Below are 19842 nucleotides of genomic sequence, written 5' to 3'. Positions count from 1 at the left end.
CTGTAATGGCGCATATCGTCAAGAAGTTAAAATATACACTGGGGTCCATTATAGGATTAGGGTGTCATAGAGACAAAGAGACCCTGCCAATTTTCCAACAGTTGTTGGAAGGTTTGAATTTTTGTGGAGAATTTAGGTGGAGAAAACCATATGTTAAACACCACCCAGGTCTCTAATAAGTATACAGTACTTTAATCATACGCCTGCTTGCTGTTGCCTGGTGTGAAATGTCTGTGACGCAACAGCGGTCTCCGGTACTCACACCAGCTTCAGGGAGGGAAGCTCCTGGAACAGCCCGGGCTCCAGGGAGGAGAAGATGTTGCCTGAGAGGTTTCTGTGGGACAAACAGACAGGGATAACACTCAGTATTTCACACCTCAGGGCAGATTCGTGACCTCGCATACGTGACAGCATGTGTGAAGTGAGGTCTTACAGCTTGGTGAGGTTGGTGAGCCCCTGGAACATGTCAGCAGTCAGACAGCCAATCCGGTTGTTGGAGAGGTCTCTGTGAGAGAGGACATTGACCCTGGTGAACAACCTTCCTTCAGACAAACCTACATAATAATCTTCCTGTTTATTAAAACATTACTTGTTTGCCTCCTATTTTTGCCCTTCATGTCCAGTGCATTTATTAGACAAATAAACTCTCCTATAGGCCGGACCACGCTGTTATTTGCACACAATTCTGCGATATTACAAGTGTCTCACGTTTGTGACCTCATGACAGTCCAGACAACAATGGAAGGAACCACCTGCTCCAAGAACGTAAATAAACAGAATACTCCTTTTACGTCATCTTGAACTCTTGATACCGGCTGAATGAGAAGTCTTTCGTCCCCCATTAATGAAGTACCGGCCACAGGAGGACAAAGGACAAGCATTTCACCCGCGCGTGATCTCACATCCAGAACGTCGCTCTGAGCAGTGCCTTCTCCACCCACCGTCCCAATAACAGAGCAGAACAAAGTGTTGTTGAAGGAGGGCCACTTGGAGAGCACGCTCATCCCCACTGTGTTTGTTTGGAGAAGCCTGGGCGTGCTGGGAGACGCAGACACCCGAGCGGGGCGCAGTGCGGAGAGGAACGCACTCGACCGCGACATGACCGAACCCTGTCGTCCGGGACACAATGGCCAAGCAGCTCGCGGTTTGCGACTGCTGCCCTGTCGCGTCAAATCCTCTGTCTGGCCCTGTTGCGAGGCTTTGAGGTTTTCTCGGCGGGAGGACAGAGCTCAATCTTTGACAGTTCTGGCCCTGCTGGGAGCAGCCTGGCTCTGTGTACACCAGCACAGACGCATGGCTGACCCACTGATCTGTGTCCTTCCTTGGGCCAAAAGATGCCAGACGCACACAAAGCTTTAGGACAAAGGGCCACTATATTTAATGACTAATTTTCTATTCTTTTTTTATATCCCCTTCTTTCCCTTCCGGCATGTTTCTAAAAGACATTTTAAGCACACTATTATTTCTATATTTATCCTACTATTGTGCATTGCTTCTAGGAAGTTGAATACCTGCCATTGTTGCTTTACAACAGCTAAAAAAAATAACACTCACAGTTTTCGAAGCTCTGTCAGGCTTTGAAAGGCTCCAGGTGCGATGGTGCTGATCAGGTTGCTCCTGAGGTCCCTGGAGACAGCAGGAGACAAATTCAGTTGCCCCATAAGTCAAGAAAGCAACGATAATGCCTACTCATTATCCTCAAACACTGACCCAAAACACATTAACATTACTGAAAGATCTGATTGGTGTACAAGATTGTGTATCAGATTTTGGCCTCTATCATATTCTTATTCTATGACATTTCCTTTGGCCTAGGCATAGAGGTTGACATTCCTTCAGACGGTATCTATCGCATCATCTCTGTATGACAAGAGGAAATAACTCCTGAAAATGAATGGGAGTGGATTCACATAGTCTGGACACGGTCCCCACAGTGGGATTTCAATATTTCGGTATTTGCAAGACTGGGAAAGGTGACCATTGTGGCAACCTGGTCAGGCCTAGCAACGATGTGAATGCACGTGCCAAGGAAACAGCAAGGGAACTCAAAACCGCCAAAAAGGAAAGCTTCTTTTTTGAGGTCTGCTTTAAAGGGACTCTTCCCACGATAAAGTTACACCAGCAAATGCCAAGACATAAATATTAATTTCTCAAACTGCCTTTGAAGATCTCATTTCATATCACCCCCCCCCACAGCACCCCGCCCTCTTCCCCTGACCTGCCCACACCCATATGTTAAACCACTCAGCTGCATCGCTGCAGACGCCCCCCCCCCCCCCAACCCACCCCCACCCCCCGAACCTGCCTGAAAGTTAACCTCCTGAATGCCAGGAAGGCCTTTATTGGCCAGGTGGGAATTGCAAGGTTGGGGGAGGTCATCAGACAAATGGAAATAACCAGGACCTGACCGGCGTGCAGAGGGAAAGTGATCTGTTCTCCTGCCGAGAGAAGCCAACGGCTCCCAATGGGAAAGCCACTGAGGATTTCCTTACAGGAGCGCTCGGACAACGGTGGGGCGGTTGGAGACGGAGGCCTTTTTTTGGGCCTCCACTTCAATCTCTCGTCACATGCAGCCTCGGGGGATGTTAGGGAATTGCTGGGTCGGCAATGCTGCTGCAAAAAAGCCTGACTTTAGCCTTCTTCCCAAAACCACACCGTTTTGTGCCAATCAAAATGAGCACTCCCAACCCCAAAGCTCCCCGCTCTAATCACACTCCTGTCCTCAGCCCTGCAGAGCCAAAAAATGATTTTCTGAGGGCTATTTTTAAAGGATTTTGAGGCGAAATAGGATCGAGAATAGTTTTAATATCAGAGTGCAGTGTACAGACTGCGTGTCTGTGTTTCTGAGGGTCAGGCTTGCTCTGCAGCTGTGGATAAGAGGCACATTTAGGGCTGTTGGCGGGGTGGCCGAGGAGCAGAGATGGAGAGGACCAGGTCTCCGTCCCGATGGTGGTCTGTTCGCTGAAGGGTCCCAGCCCTGTTCTGCATGTCACTGGTCCCAGCAGACAGGCTGGAGTGGGAGCAGATGTTTTCAGCTATGTGTAAACACCAGAGCGCTTCTCACTGGCTCTCTTTCAGGATATGCCAGCGCCTTGAAAGGACAAGAGCCTGGGCACCACTCAGAGCCCTGAAGCACAGGGATGGAAGTTTACCCTTAAAGGGCAGCTTGCAGAGAAGCCCTACCCCTGCTACATGCTCCACAGCTGACCCGTAATGCGAGTGAGTGCGCGAGTGATGCGTGCGCTGCTCGGTTGCTGTGGTGACGGCCCCTGGTGAGGGTGGGGTGAACAATGGTGCCGTTTCCTGGCCCGGAGCGTCCCGGGGCTCATTAGCACTGTGATGAAAGGCGGGGCCCTGCCTGCGGCTTCCTCACTGCCAATGACGACTCTGGACGCTGCCCCAGCGGGCACACTGGGTCACGCGGGCCCTGACAGCGAACACTGAAATGAGCCTCTGTGGCCCTCTTCCATCCCCAAAGTACATCCACATACACATACACATACATACACACACACCTACACACACACACACACATTTTAAAATGCATTTTCAAAAATGTATTGACTTTGTTTTCCCAGAAAGCCTACAATTGATTTTAATGTACATCTTAAATACATTAAATGTTAACTATTGATTCATTTTTAGACATCCCCCAGAGATTCCCCCTGAGGGTGTGTGTTTGAGGACACAGGCCTCTCGCACAGGACACATAGTTCTAGAAGAGGCAATGCGGTGGGTCTGGGCAGTGTGCCCTTCACCCCAGTGAATAATCAACAACCCTGCACACAAGTGCAGTCATAACTGACCTGCGAAATGCAAAAGAGAGCAACAGGATGCAAAGGCAGTCCAAATGAGCTGGGGATTCTGGGTAATGCTTTTATTCATCACCCCCCACCATACTCAATAACAGACAATGATGATGAGAAGGGATAATGTCTACAAACCAGTCCAGGTATGGAGGCTTGGATTCAAACTAATAGTGAAGAGATTCATCCTTAACTTTCAATAACAAAATAGCATTATGTGGCAACATTATTATAGCTTATCCTTATCCTTACAAACATAATATTTTTAATTCAATATAGTGACCATCACCCTCATGATGCTATGTAAACACTTTAAAACGCTTTAAAACTTCAAAACTGAATTTGACAGAATTTCCATGGGGGGACTTACTGAAAAGCATCTGGCAAAAATTATTTAAAGAACAACAAACAGAAATGTTTTTTTAGGCTGGATGCTACCTAAAATACAGAACTTCAGCTATGTGTTAACTTGCAGTGAGTGTGTTTTTGACAGACCTGAGTTTGCACGTTTTTTTTTGTATTCTGAGATGAGTGCTTCGCCATAAGGACCACAGATCCTGGGAAGACACGCTGGTATCATCCTAATTGTGCGGAAAAAGGAACGGAGGAGTGAAGATCCTTCCTTTTCTCACGTTCCACTCTCACGCCTCTGTGGTCTCAAGTCAAAACACCTCTGCGGTCGACTTCTGGGATTCCAGGAGCGCAGGTGGTCAAAGGATTACTGGCTGACCGCTCAAAAAATGAGTGAGCCCATATGGTAAGGCCCATGCCTCCACATTCCCAGCATGCTTCTGCTTGCTGAACAGGCACCTTCATCCAGGGTGACTTATGACTGCATTACACATATAGTTACCATACTATACTGCTGCCTTATGTTGTGCAGCAGGTGAGACCAATGGTGTTCTGAAGTTTAGACAGACTGAGACTCAGATGCATGAACTCTGCTAGAGTGACTGGGTTTCTTACCTTTGTATAATTTCCAGACTTATGTTAGCTGTTTCTCATAGCTCTTTTCCCCAGCACATCACAGACTAAGTAATGCATTAATGCACTGCATAATGTCTGTGGGGTCAGGGCAAGGAGGATCAGCAGCAATGTCTCAATGACCAGAAAATTTACTGTGACAAAAGTTACAGCTATGAAGTCTCGTTCATTCATCGTCATTTATCACCATTGTCATTCAAGTGCAGCACCTTGCTCAGGAGAGAGCTCCTTCAACCACACGGTCCAGAATCCAGCACAGTAACCGAAGCCCCAGACACTACCCATATGATGGTGGACTCGAATGGATACCCTTATGTTCTATTGTGCTGGAAGTCACCCTGGATAAGAGCGTCTGCTAAATGAATGTCATGTAATGTAATGTAATGTAATGGTGTGTGACAGGTGCCAAGGCAAAACACCCACTGTCCATCTCCGCTGTGCAGACCACTGAGGGCTGCAAGTCAGTGACTGACCTTCATTTCTCCCCCTTGCCCTAATCAATGGGGCTGGCCTAGCTCCCTGCTGAAGGGTCAGTCCAGCGCAAGGCTGACCGCAAACCATGGAGGGTGGGCCCAAAGGGAGGACGTGCTAGTGAAGGGAGGCAGGAGGGTCACAATTAAGGCGAAGGCTGTAAAGAGCCCCGGCGTGGAGTGCTCCATTATTGGGACGACAGTGTGAGGGGGGGATGGAGTGCTCCAGTGACATTGTTCGGGCCGTGGCCCCTGGGAGCGCTGAAAGAATTCCTGTAGCCGGAGCACGGCTACTCATTATCGCCAGACTGGAATCAAGAATTTCCTGTTTCACTCCATTAAAAGGGGCTTTTAAAAACAGAGAAAAAGGGCATTCCACTCTTCCTTTTCTTTTCCCCTCCTGTTGTGTCCCCCCCCCCCCCCCACCGAACTCCGTTCCCCCCCTACATGTGACAATATGAAATATACGTGTATTTGTCTGTATGTGCATGTACTTGTGTGTGCAATAGGGAGGAGGGAGGGTGGGGGTGGGGGGGGGGGGTGAATGGTTAGCTGGCACCTTGGTCCCAGCGGAGTCCGGCGGAGACCATTTTTGTGCGCCGTGTCATTTCCTGTCTCGTTGCCGGCTCCAACGCAGAGGCCCTCTCTCGTTTATTTTTACTGTTTCCTTTCTCCTCTTTTTTCCAGCTGCTTTTCCCGGGAAGGGGTGTGCTAGGGGGGCAGCTATGAGCAGAATCAGCCCTGTGTAATTGCCCCCCCCCCCCCCCCCCCCCCCCCCATTTTTTACACACACACTCGCTCACAATGGGGGCTCTGTAACACAACCCCCAACACTACTCCTGCCTTCCCCCTGAACAGGAAACCAGGATCTGCCCTGGCGCTTGTTTTTCTTCTCATTTCCTGCTTTCCTGCCCCTACCACAGATTATTTTCTTTATTTTCTTTTCTGTGTCCCCTCAGATTAACTCTCTAATCTGGGCCAGGACTGTTCTGCACCTCTGGAAAGCACTTGCTAGACCAGCTCTGTCTCCCCAGAGGTGGCAGCCCCACTAACAGCCTGTCCCCTCAAATCAGCGATGCCCTGCTGGTGCATGATAAATGGCCGCCAGATTGACTGTGGAAATGTCATCAAGATACCTTCCAAACATTACATTACATTATTGGCATTTAGTAGACGGTCTTATCTAGAGTGACTCACATAGGTTAAAGTGTTTTGACATGTTATTCATTTATACAGCTGGATATTTACTGAGGCAATATCAGGCCCTTGCCCAAGGGTACAATGGCAGTGCCCCAGCAGTGAATCGAACTAGCAACCTTTACTAACTAGCCCCTTACCTGCTATGCTTCACTGCTGCCTTGAACCATGTCAGATGCAGAAAGAGCTCCCACAGGGAGGAATCTCCCATCAACTAACGCTTTCTGTATACGTTTGTAGGATGTTATTCCAGATATTGTCTGATGAATTTTGTGTGACAGCCAGTGCACCGAGTCTAGTGTAACCAACAGAATGGTCTGTTCCAATGGCAAGAATCAGAATGCACCGTGAGCCGGTGGTATTGGAAGCACTAATTGTGAATAAAGGATGCACATGAAGCAGTGAGTGGGGCTGGCTGTGCTTTGGGCTGTGGCCTCAATGGTACTTACACAGAGAAGGGGAAGACCTGAAACACAGGCGCATTGTTTCCTTTGATGTGTAAAATTTCCTGGGCAAATCCTAACCGTATGTTTGTGTATGCGCAGTGTAATTTCAGGGTGCTGGTGGTACTGTGCCAGGAAAAACTGGAGGATCAGAGACTGGGACTGACTCGAACCCCTGCTTCCCTCTTGGGCTAAGAGTGGACCTTGTAACTATGACACGCGCCAGCACAATGGCAAAATTGCTCTCAACTGCCGTCAGCACACGTGATCACAACAGCAAATGTTTTACGTCTGTGCTGAGACGCCAAGGACGAACAGCATACGGGGTAGCAGTCACATGTTAGAACATAAAAAGAGTCAACAGGCAACATCGCTTAATCGGTCAAATGTGACCTTTCGGCAGCTGCTATGCACCATCCACGTCCATGACCTTGAGATGCAGCTTTTAAAACATTGCCAACAGGGCATTGTTTTTTAAAAATCCATACAATTGAACATATGGCAATACCAGCCAATTTTCCCTCTGTACAGCCCACTTTGTATTGGCATGCCATTGCCACATTTGCATCCTTGTTTGTTACTGCCTCCACTGGCACTTGCCTCTTCTACAGAGGTGCAGATAGCGCTGCAGCTTTAGGTGGGAGTAGCATCAAGCCGAGCAACGCCTTGCCCACAGGCTGTGCGACCACGCCCACTCTCTAACCTTGGCAGCTGAAACCACCAGGCACTAGTGACCATACTAGAGTGTTTTCCAGGCTTTGTCCTCAAGCTCAGCATTTTTAAAAGAAGGAGAAAGAGGCTCGCTAAACGCTCACTTCTTTGAGTTTGGGTTTTCACAGTGCATGAGAAAAAATGGGCCTGAAACAAAAAAAAAGCCGATTGACATGAATATAAATAAATAAATCTACGAAAATCTATTTTTAAAACAGACATTAGCAAAATCTGAGTCAAGTCCACCCTTGTTTAAAGCTCTGACTTCACATTGGCAGACAGCAGACAGCAGTACAGGACTGCGCACTAGAGAGAGCGGGCCAACACTACCACAGGGAACTGTCTGGCAAACAATGTCGTTCATACAAAATATCAATGAATGGGAATACCATTACAGGCAATGTGAGAATATTTGTCCAGTAGGCGAACTTGAGCTGGGAGACAGAGAGAGAGAGGGGGAGAGGGTGGGTTTGGGCAGGCGTGGCGGCTGAGACATTCCGATTGGGAGAGGAGGGGAGAGGAGGAGGTGGAGAGGGGAGAAAGCAGGGACAGAGTGTGAGAGGCAGTGATAAAGATTTTCAAGGAGAAAAGGGGGAAGGAGGAACAGAGAGGAGTCAGACAGACAAGAAACTCCCCAAAATGTGTAAGAAATATCAGCTCTGGGGTGCTGCTGCGTGTGAGTAGTTCGGAGCTGCTCTAAGTTCATCTGTGTGTGCGAATGAGTGTGTGTGTGAGAGAGAGAGAGAGTGGTCGCACTCTTGTCATTTCACTTACTCCATGCCACGATTGAGTTAAACTTGCAATACAAACACTCCCCTTTCCTTCAGTTTATCTCAGAGACACATCTGGAGTCTATCAACCCCCCCTCCCCCTTCTGCTTCCATACACTCGCATGCTTAACCCTTTCCTCACTGGCCCCCAGGCGCTAATCAGACACACACACACACAACCCCAAGTATGCACACAGACACATACACACACACACAACCACATGTGCACACACATACACACACACACAAGCCCATGTACGCACACATACACACACACATACACACAACCACATGTGTGCGCGCGCGCGCACACACACACACACACACACACATGCAGGCACGAATCAGTTTGATCTGGCAGCCATCGTGCCGCAGATACACCAGGCCCAGGCTGTTCGGTTGCACACACAGTAAAATAAACAAACAGTCACTTGTTTCGCCAAGGAGAAGCGAGAGTCCTGTGTCCGGCTCGCTCAGCTGTTCCAGGGAGAGGTTTATTTTTTCGGAGGGCCGGTGAAACTGGAGCGCCGTCCCATTCCAGCGGTGAAGCCTTTGGCGACCGAGCACCACCGCCGCCACAGCCGCTGCTCCTGGATCCACTCGAGAGGCAACGCTCGCTAAAGGAAACACTGCCCCTTTGCCAAGGCAATTTGCTTACCTTCGGTGGAAACAATGTTAATCTCCAACCGAGAGAATAAGGGCCTCTGTTTTATGTTGGGAAACGTTCACAACCTTTTCTGTGGCCCCGACTTATCCCTGGCCTACTGAGAAGTTTGTCCCTGTTTTCTGGTGTCTGCTTGCTGTTGTAGGTTGGCACAGTGGTTTAGGGCACTCAAAAGAGGATGCAGTGAGTTCCAGGACTTTGAGGGTGACACCAGTGATTACCAGGGTCAGTTTGTGTGATTGGGAGGTAAAAGAGGAACAGCTGCCTATGCCACACAGATTACTGGTGTCACACATGACTGTCCAGATAAGACTATCCAGACTATCCGCAGACTATCCAGATAACCACACCCGTTTGCACGCTCCCTCTGACATGATGCTATCAGTCAAGCATTCCAAGCCAAACACGCCGCCACACTGTTCCAGCTCTGTGTCAAGACCCTATCCTCTTACGAAAGTTCCACTGACCGCTGAGAAGCGCGCACTTCCTGTTCCCGAGCCCCACTGGCCTCTGCTGTCGGGAGGCAGGAGGTAGCTTTCAAATGAGCTCTCTGACTGCAGGAGCCTATCAGACAGAGGCTCTTCATACACGCCCACACGCTAACCCCCAAAGACTGACTGCATCTGACCAGCGGAGGCCTGCAGCCCAACTTCATATGCAGTTTTACAAATAGATCTATCAGTCATACTCTGAATGACGGCCTCACTGATACAGCTTCTACCGGCAGTGCACTAGTGTCCCCAGATTGTCACCGACCCCTCCCTCTCTGTCAGCCTCCATGCCAGCACACCTCTCCCCCCTCCCTCTCTCCACCATCCCCCCTCACCGGTGGGGCTCGGGTGGTAATGAGCCCCTGTGCCCTGGCTGTCCCGTGTCCCACGGAGCGGCGGGGCCCTGCTGGATCGGGGCCAGGCCCCTCTCTGCTCATTATTCTCATTACCTTGCCTCAAATCAGCGCGGGACAGGCCGCTGGGATCTGTCCACAACTCGTTAAGGTCGCTGCTCGTTAGCGGGCTGGGCCTCGTTAGGGCCTGCGTCAGCTTGGATCAGACTGGGTGTGTGGAGGCGGCGGGGGGGGGGGGTGGTGGTCAGGGATGTTTTGGGAGAGGGAACGAGTTCATGTCCGTCAGAGCTCAGTCCCAAGAGCGGTCAGGTGAAATCGTTCTGGCAGAGGCAGCCTCTGGCCACGCCCCTGCAGTCAGAGAGAGGCTCACCACTGCGATGCATGGCCGGGGACAGGTTAAGTGCCGAGCACAGACAGTAGCAGAGAAAACCCAACCTCGCACTCGTCCACCCTGCAAATGAAAGCCACGACAGAGAGCTTCAAGTCCTCCTGCAAGAGGACTAAGAAAAAATAAACAAAATATGCTAAACTGACATCCTACCATTCAGCAGTTCATGAAGGGTGCCCCTTCTTTGGGGGGGAGTCTGCAGACCTGCTCTGATGAAAGGGGACACTGTGTGGAATGCCGCTCATGACCAAGTAGCCTTGCTTGCTGGAAGATTCGCCTCCCTGAGGCCCTCATAGTCACAGCACCGTGGCTCTGATCACACTCGCTTTGTTCTGAGGGCTGCCTCAGATGTAGCCGAGCTGTGGCGAGTGGAGGAACGAGACTAGTTGGAAAGTGTCAGATTGAAATTGAACGGGAGGAGTTTGGGGTGATCACCATAGCACACACACACATGCACACACACACACACTCTCTCTCTCACACACACACAGACACACTCTCTCTCTCTCTCTCTCTCTCTCTCTCTCTCTCTCTATCTCTCTTTCTCTCTCCTTCAGTCAGAACTGAAATAAACAGCAAACATAAACGCTGGAAACCGCTTGATTGTCCCCCTCCGTCGAGGAAGGGCTATAATTCCCTCGCATTCATTTACTCCATCCTCCGTGGGCTGGCTTCTGATTACAGGGCTGACCACACGTATGAGTAACTGCTCGCCACCGCTCCAAATGACAAGCACATGTAGACAAGCGTCTGGAAACAATGAGCAGGCCCGAGCAGTGGCCGAGCGAGAGACTAAACAAAACAAAACAACTCTCACAAGGAGGAGCTCGGGACTCGGATGACAAGAGGAGCACGTGAACCGTTCATTGGGGAGCCATTTGCTTCGTCTGCAGCACAACAACGGTTTAGCTGCGATAACGTTTTTTGCTATTGATTCAGCGTTGGTAATACGGACGCCACTTGAAGCTGTGTGCGGTATTTCTTGTTATAAATATAGCTGCAGTTTATTCCCTTCAGACATCTGCTGTCACATTTTTCTGAGGCACGCACCCGTCTTTATCCCCTTCGGAGGCTGTTTTATATCCCCCCTAATCTAGAGTATTTCATACACTGTACCGGGAAGGTCACAAGAACAGAATCACATGAAATCATGGTACAAATGACAGAAGAGTACAAATGCAAGAATGTACACACTGAGACACACAGACACATACACAAACACCACACACATACACACACACACACATAAACGCACACACACAAACACATATGCACACACATGCACACACACACACACGCACACACACACACACACACTCATGCAGGCGCCCACACACATATAGAAGAAATAAGCCAATACTGTCCCAGTGTGTAGCTGAACTGTTAGCTGTGCCATGTAGAGGGAGTAGGAACTGACATGAATAAACAAACTCAGGCCCGGTAAGAGTGCGGAGCATCAGAGGGCCTGTGTGGGTGAGTGAACTGGGCCTTGTGTGATCCACAACATGTCTGTCATTAGGACTGGGCCCCACACCCCCAGCTAAGAAACAGACCTGTGTGTGTGTCCCTGCCTCTCTAGCCTTCAGGGCTCGGCGCACCCCCCCCCCCCCCCCCCCCCCCCCCACACCACCACCTGCTGCTTTTACCAGTGTCCCAGGTATGAGGGCCCGCAAGCGGAGAGGCTCCAGTTACCCGCCTCTCCGCACCCCAGGGGGCCTTGTCTGCGCTTGGCAAAACAAGCAACACACATCTTGGTTTACATCAAGCAAACACCTCTAGCCACTGCCAGCCGCAGCCTAGACGTGGCTAATCGCCGCCCGGTGAGCGGAAACAACAATCCCTTAATGACACGCCGGTAATCGCATCACTTCATAAACGGGCAAGACAGGGGCCCCCCGATTCCTTTAATGGCATAGACCTGCTCGCCGCCACATAAAACATACCGAAAGGGCAGCGTCAGGGTTATTACTGCAGGAACTTGTTTTTGGAAATGTGGTGCAGGCTAAGGAGGATACGGGTTTGACCAGAATAACAACCGCTACCCCCCACTCCACCCTGGGATAGCTCAGATCGCAATGTGAAACACAGTCACAGCCATTAAAAGCTCTGCACTAAAATGTGAATATAAACAACGTAAGCAGGTTGAGACCTAAATAAAAAAACAATGAGTGAAACTCTTTGTTTTAACACATTTTGAGCAGATTAAGACCAATTTTTTAAACACAGGGGGAGTCCTTTGCAGGCTGGGAGAAGCTGGAGGCAGCCATGTTGCTTTTCTGTCTATAACAGGACTGCAGCCCAGTGGAAGCTGGAGACTCTCATACACAGATGACATGCAACAGGGTCTCTGAGTTTTATTATATTAACTTTTGACGAAAACTGGTGTCTCAGGGTCAAGCTCTGCGCCACGGGAGATGCTTTATCGGGCCTGGCTGTGTCACGCTCCCGTGACTACCGCACTGAGAATCCATCAGTGAGTCCCCTGACAATGTCTCATCGTAACCAGTCACCTCTCCTCCCCTTTTCCGCTGCCAAGACCCTGACAGCTGTCCCTCAGCATCACAGCCAGAGGTTAAAGCCAGGGCACACCGCTCCCATAGCAACACCACTTCGTCGGAGAGCGTACCAAAATGGATGGCGGAGGGGGAGAACGTAAGCGGTCTCAGCTGGAGATGGAACGATACAGGCCCAAGCCGAGCAAGAGGCTGCCAGCAGACTGCTCCTCCTGATGATCCCCTTATCTTGTACTGCAGAGCGGGGCTTGCCTTGATAATGATGGATGGCGCTGTAATTACGTGATCTTTTCCACATAACTCCGCGATAGGCGATTTTAATGTTTCATCCTCCCTGCTGGCGGGCAGCCCGCTCGATAGGCGAGCGGCGGGATCCGCAGATCTGACAGATGATCTGGCGGACGCCTCCCTCCGACTTGCGGCTCGAAGGACAAGCGTAGCACCGTCAGAACTGCATGTGGAGGATGTGACGGGCCGACACCAACACCCGACCTGCCAAAACTGAGAAGCTACTCTGTTTATCTCAGGCCCTGATTGTCCGGACTAACAGCGCTATTCACTGCAAGCGGTCAGGTGGCACATGTAACTCATGGGACTATTTAACCTAACCCTATGTAACCCTAACCACCGGGGTGAACATTTAAGGGAACGTGTGTTACTTACAGTTTCTCCAGGGCGGTGAGACCGGTGAAGGATCCGTTTCTCAGCACCCTGATGCGGTTGTTGCTTAAAATTCTGCAGGGGAGGGAAAAAAGATCAGAACCACAGACTCATTACCATTCATCCCCTCAGTCATATTCCCCCCACACACCCACACACCTCTATCGCTCATGATTGATAGAAGATATGAACACACATATATGCACCAAGAACTTAAACAAGTTGTTTTGTTTTCCGCTGGACCTCTGATCCTCTGGAACCCTGATATCCAAGAAAAGCATTAAAGAAAAATAAAAAAAAAAGAAGCAGATGACAAACGGCTATGTTAACTCATTAACTCCATCTTCACCTCCGGACACATGGTAAGGTCTGGTTCTGACTCTGGCTTGTCTAAGATCAGTGCTGACTGGGTCAGGAAAGGAAAACACAGACGGGAGACGGTGGCCAACTGCAAGTTCGTTGAGCCAGCAGCCGCAGATGTGACTGTTCTCTCTAGAGACTTTGGACAAAGCTGCAAAGAATTAATTCTGAGGTCTGAATTGTGAGGGGGGTGGGGGTAGTGATGGTAGTGGTGGTGGGTGGGGGGGTAAGGTGGGGGGTTGGGGTTTGGGGGTTTGCAGGAAATCACAATCTTGATAACAGAATGGGATACATTTTTACATCAAAAGACATAAGCGCACAGATCAAAGGAGAGGCTAGGTCTAGTCATGGTTATTATGCGTCTCCCTACTGGCGTATCATTTGGCCTGGTTTAAGATGAGACGCTTATCAGCCCTGTGGTAGGGTGTCCCCAGGCCAGTGCACTGCGTGTCGGAAGTGAGCTGCACAGCTCTTTGCCGTGCGTGGGAAACAGCTTTACTGTAATCAGCCAACCCAATGGGACTCTGCTGCGCTCCCATTGGGCAAAGAGTACATTCCACACCCAGAACCCCCCCCCCCCTTGTCCCAGATGCAACTGTAGAGGCCTCTGTAGGGTCAGCTCATATCACTGTGATGTGTCCCAGAGTGACACATCCCAGAGACCGATGGACTTTCCCTCTAAAGTTCATCGCCCTCATTCTTCGGGATTCGGGTTACTGTCTCCTTAATTCTCTGCCCCTCTCCACCCCTGGTCAGTCTTTCTCCTTGTGTGTCCCTCTGATCAGAAACCCCCGCAGTAGGAGTCTCTGTACCATGGGGGCTTGGCCCAGGCAACAGAGCTCTGTCATTAACGCACCCCTCCCCCAAGCCCCCACCCGCCACCCCCCGTCTGGCTGCCCTCACCCCTGTGCCGGGGCCTGTAATTGGCTGCAAATTCTGTTTGTGAAAGGAAGTGTGTTTTTAATCGACGCTCTGGAGCCCAGCAGCAGCAGCGTACGTCTTTAAAAGAGGGAGCTAACTGTGAACAGCCCGGGAGATTTACAGACGCGGCGACGCTCGATCCCTCCTTTTCCTGCCACATCAATAAAATGGAGCCTTCAGCTCCCCGTCTTTAAGCCTTTCTCTAAACACACTTCTGAGGAGGAGAGACGCGAGCCGCTGCCAACAAAAGCTAATCAAAATTTCCTTTCACATGTGACGCAGCAAATGATACTCCCATGCCCATGCCATTTTTTCTTAATTTTTAGCAATTTTCTCATGTGCTCGAGCAACGTCAAGTAAATCAGTACCTTGCTCCCGGAGCAAAGTAGTTCTTAACAGATGCAAGCATGCCTCACAATCATGGCTCCTTTCTCCTCTGCACGCAAAACGAAAAGTGTAGTGTACAAAGGGCACAGCCTGGATTTGAACCTGGGCTCTTTGGGCCCAAGGTCTCATGCTTAGTTGGGCACAATACCTCATGTATAACTCGACACAGGCAAAGGATGAAAGTTACAGAAGATCCGGTATTGCCTGTATAATTCAATACAGAGCGGAGAAGAGAAAGTCAGGTCTGGCAGTGAGACAAGCCAGCTAATTCAACACAGATAGTTCAGATACAGAAAGGTCCTTTTTTTGAGTAAGCTGATTATTTAAAAATGGATTGATTAGATTGTCTGTGGATCAGGGGCCATGTGCGTGTTTCTGCGTGAGTGTTTGGTGTGTGTGTGTGTGTGTGTGTGTGCGTGCGTGTGTGTGTGTGTGTGTGTGCCACCAGCATCCACATATAAAGCATATGTGTGATGGTTTGTGTGTGTGCATCTGCCTGGGAGTGTGTCAGCTGCAGCCCATGAGAAAGAAATGGGAGTTTGGTAAAATCTTCGAACTTGTAACATGTCACCTCTTTACTTGAGGGGAGACAGGAGAGAATCATTTTTGACTTTTTAAAAATTATCTTTTTGATTATCTAGTGAATTCTTTTTGCTTTAAAAAAAATATATATATAATTTTTTAAACTATTTCATTCAATTTCATATTGTGTTAATGGCCCAAGACAATGTTTTATTTTTATCTTGTGGTAAACTGATGTAATCCATCTGCTTTTTTCCATCTGTTTGTATAAACAATAAGCACTCAAACCATCAAATCTGTTTGTAAGGGTCTAAACAAATATGAAAAAAAAAATAGAAATGAAAAGGATTCAAGGTTTGGAAAAGAGTAATAGTAATAGTTACAATGGAAAAAAGGAAATTAATTCCAAGTTAAATTTTTCTCCTAATCAGGGCATTAAATATGAATCAAAAGGTTTTATGGTTTTGAAAGCAGTTATAGTTATAACTATGGGAAAAACTGCACACTTTAAGGAAGGTTCTTGTCCTCCCCTGGAGTGAATGCGTACGTGTGTGTGTGTGTGTGTGTGTGTGTCTGTCTGTCTGTCTCACTGTGTCTGTGTATTTTGTAAGGCGAGGACTCATTGTGACACTGCCGACTCTAGGTCATCTCTGATCTCCAGCCCAGAAATTTACAGGAGCCACCATTACCCCTGGGCCCTGCCACAGCGCTGAACTCTGCCCGACAGGAAAAAAGACCCCTGTCCGCTTCGTACATAACAGCTTATAACATCCACCATCATTCTAACAACAGTGAATAGCCGCAATGATAAAGGGTCAGGGGAGACGCTATTTTCATGTGAAAGCACATTTCGTAGTAGAGAATTGCTATAGAGAAACCGCAGACATCATATCGTGCCATCAGTCCACTGCCTGAAATGTTGTCATTATCTGCAATGTGGCTGACTGGAGAGCTATATTCTACTGCCCAACACACCACGGCCTCAACCCTGCAAAACTGCGGCTAGCCAGAACAGTAATCTGCAGCTCTGTTTTTCCACCTGTAGATTGCAGAGATAACAGGGAACCTCATTCCATACATTTAGCATAAACAGTTTCTATTTCTAGTGCACCTTTCAGTTGCTGAATAACTGAACAGTTTTTGGTACAATTCGTCCATAGTGAATAAGCACTGTAGCTTGCTAACTATATGTAATCAGTAGGCAAGCTTTTTTGAGAAAAAAAAAAAGCTTCCCTTAAAGATGACATTGAGGAGGGCTGAATGGAGACACCTTACCTTGTGTTTAACTCACTTAATGTAAATTTAGGCTCTTAGGCCTAAGTGTTCACAGCTTTTGGTTCACTTCCTAAATGAGGAGAGTGAATTAGAAGTACATGAGAAGCACTGCCAATTATATTTAAAACAATTTTTCGATGTATCTACCAACAACAGTTGTCATTAGCCAGACTTTACCCAGACAGACAAAACAATGGCTGTATAAAGCAAGACTGATATGAAACATATTTAGCTGGCCATTGAGATTACGGTGCTTCATTATATGCAAAGTGCAACATCTATCTGCTGAAAAGCTAGTTGGGTAGCTGACTAATTAATCAACCGACTAACTGGATATCTGGTTAGTCAGCTAGCAATAATCTATCTCTATCAGCACATGTACATGCTTATTATTATTGGCATTCACATTCAAGTATTTGGACATTATCTTGGCACATCTATGGAGCAGCTACCCTAAAAGCCAGATGATTCAAAGTTGTTTACATTTCTGGGGAAAAAACACAGCTACATGCTAAAAAAGAAAAGATCCAGAAGGGTAACAACAGTGAGCAAATTGTAGCATGCAATCCTGAACATCTGCCTATGGAGAGGGCCCATTTAAACCCACAGTGCAGAGACATAAGAGATCCATTACCAGGAGAAGATGTGCATGTATGAGACACTGAGCACTGACAGCATTAGGCTGCAAGCCTCCTCAGCAGTACATTTTCAGTTCAGAGGAATTCTGAGCTGGGGTGTACACCGCACTTCGGCGGAGCCAGTGAAAAAAAAAAAAAAAAACAACGCACAGAGCACTACTCCGAGACGCTGCTCTGTAAACAGCCCCAAAATAGGCAATGGTCTCGTCAGGCCAAACAGGAAACCAAGCCAATTAGCTGTTTATTCAGGGCCTGGCCAGCGGAGGTCAGAGGTCACCAAGAGAACACTTCCTGGACAGCCATCTGAGGGACAGCATTGTGTTCAGGAATGGGAGGAAGACAGAGGGAAAGGAAGTGCGGGAGAGAGCGTGAGCGAGAGAGAGAGAGAGAGAGAGAGAGAGAGAGAGAGAGAGAGAGAGGGAGAGAGAAGACAGAGACAGAGAGAGACATTCAAAAGCTCCAACCTTACATTAGAGTGGAGAGTGCCAGCTAAGAGTGTGTTTCCTGAGAGCACCGGGTAGAGATATTAGCCCAGCTAAATCAATAAGCCCTGCCAGAGAAAAGGCTTAATTGCACATGGGAGATGAAAAGTAACACCCACACTAACATCAGAGAGATGGTCATATATAAATCGATAGAGAGACCTTATGTAAATAACCCGCGACTGCCCTGCAACCCTGAAAGCCGGAGAATTGAATTAGCCCCGAACAGAACACAATTGCGGCTCTTTGGTGCGAGGTATGAAAGCAGGCTAACTCAATCCAGGCCATCTGAGCGATATCAGCGCTGCATTAGTGTCCTGATTTATTGTACCGTTTCAGACCCGCAGAGTGTATCAGAGACCCGAGCAGCGAGGTTAATTCAATCCATCTCAGGGTTCCTCAGAGGAGGGGACAGCCAGCGCAGCCTGGCGCAGGTCTCGACGAAAAAGGGCTCAGCGCAGAGCCACAAATCTAATAGGTTTCAGCAGAGATGAAACAGCCAGGTTTTCTGATCAGAGTCAGGTAATTCGATACAGTTGTTTAGATGCAGACGCATCATCTTTTCTTGTAATTTTCCACATGGGACGATTATGATGAAAGGGGCTGGCGTGTGTTCAGACGACCACCGCCACCACCCCCCCATCCCAACCCACCCCCCCAGGCCCCCGGGGAAGGTGGGTGTAGGTCTGCAGCCCAGCCCCACTCTCCAGGACATCTCTCATCTCAAGCCCAGATTCTCAAATGCAACCGAAGGCCAGGTTTGCTCATCTAATGGAGAGGTCCTGCTCGGCTTTGTCTGCTCCTCTTGACAAGCAGCAGAGGCTTATAAACAGACAGAGAGATAAGAACACTCATGCACGCGCACACACGCACACACACACAAGCACACACACACACACACACACACTCTGTGTGCGTGTCCCTCACAGCAACATGCATACAGTGCACTTCAACAATAATGAAATGCTGTTGCGCTTATAAAACATGCCGAGAAATAAGATGGGAGCAATAATTCACAATAATTGGATCTTCACAATTGTATTCTTTCAATACCTGTATGTGAATGCACCGCGGTGCATACTTACACACACATATGCCCACATCACACACATATTCTCACACACACATACACACGTGCCTACACACACAGGGGTTAATGTCCTCTTTGTACCCAGATTCCACATTTCAGTAACAAAAAGCTCTTCCCACTCATACCTTTAGCAGCTGCCTTTCCCTTCTTCTCTCTCTTTCGCTCTCTTTTTCTCTCTCTCTCCCTCTCTCCCACAATGCGCTGCTCTCTCAGGAATGAATGCAATGTGTTGTGGAGACAGAATTGGGCTGTAATTGTTTATGTAAGTGTACAGGGCTGCCCACCTTCCCCGCTCCGACGGTCCCCCAAGCGCCAGGACTCTGCCGCGTTTCTATAGTGACCAACGGGGCTGAAAGGTTGCCGTCTCTCACACAATGTATACCTCTAGTCAGCCCCCTTAGAGCACAATGCCGATGCTACGATACAGCGAGATGCTCACTGGCAGACACAGCGGCAGCCGACCGCGGCCGCTGTCCCCAAAGCTGTGCTACTCTGCTGGTTTGCTTCAGTTTGCTTCCTCAGACCGCAGAGCTTTTTCACAGAGACATGGGGGACATCCAAGCCTTCTCTGGACACATTTCTCCATTTACATGCCCCTTTTCCATCTGTGAAGAGTGGGAAGGCCATGGCTTGTGGGGCATTCTGGGGAGATCATGGGCGGTACTGCCTTGGTCACCCAAGTGGATCCTAGTCCAGACCCCCTCAATTGATGGGGGA

At 48.9% G+C, this 19842-nt stretch overlaps 1 protein-coding gene across 1 annotated transcript in view; it reads right to left on the bottom strand.

The window, feature by feature from the left end:
• The window catches only part of adgra2 (adhesion G protein-coupled receptor A2), a 45483-nt gene that overhangs the window by 12701 nt on the left and 12940 nt on the right, over positions 1-19842 (bottom strand). Inside the window, exons 2-5 of the mRNA XM_036527122.1 lie at positions 13454-13525; positions 1555-1626; positions 434-505; positions 263-334 (exon numbers count right to left, since the gene is read on the bottom strand). Coding sequence (XP_036383015.1) covers positions 263-334; positions 434-505; positions 1555-1626; positions 13454-13525 — 288 coding nt within the window. The remainder of the gene's footprint in view (positions 1-262; positions 335-433; positions 506-1554; positions 1627-13453; positions 13526-19842) is intronic.

Source organism: Megalops cyprinoides, chromosome 4 (genome assembly GCF_013368585.1).
Source record: "Megalops cyprinoides isolate fMegCyp1 chromosome 4, fMegCyp1.pri, whole genome shotgun sequence".
NCBI classification, from domain to species: Eukaryota; Metazoa; Chordata; class Actinopteri; order Elopiformes; family Megalopidae; genus Megalops; species Megalops cyprinoides.
Note: the sequence above shows the minus strand (reverse complement) of the source record. Positions and strands in the feature narration are given on the sequence as shown.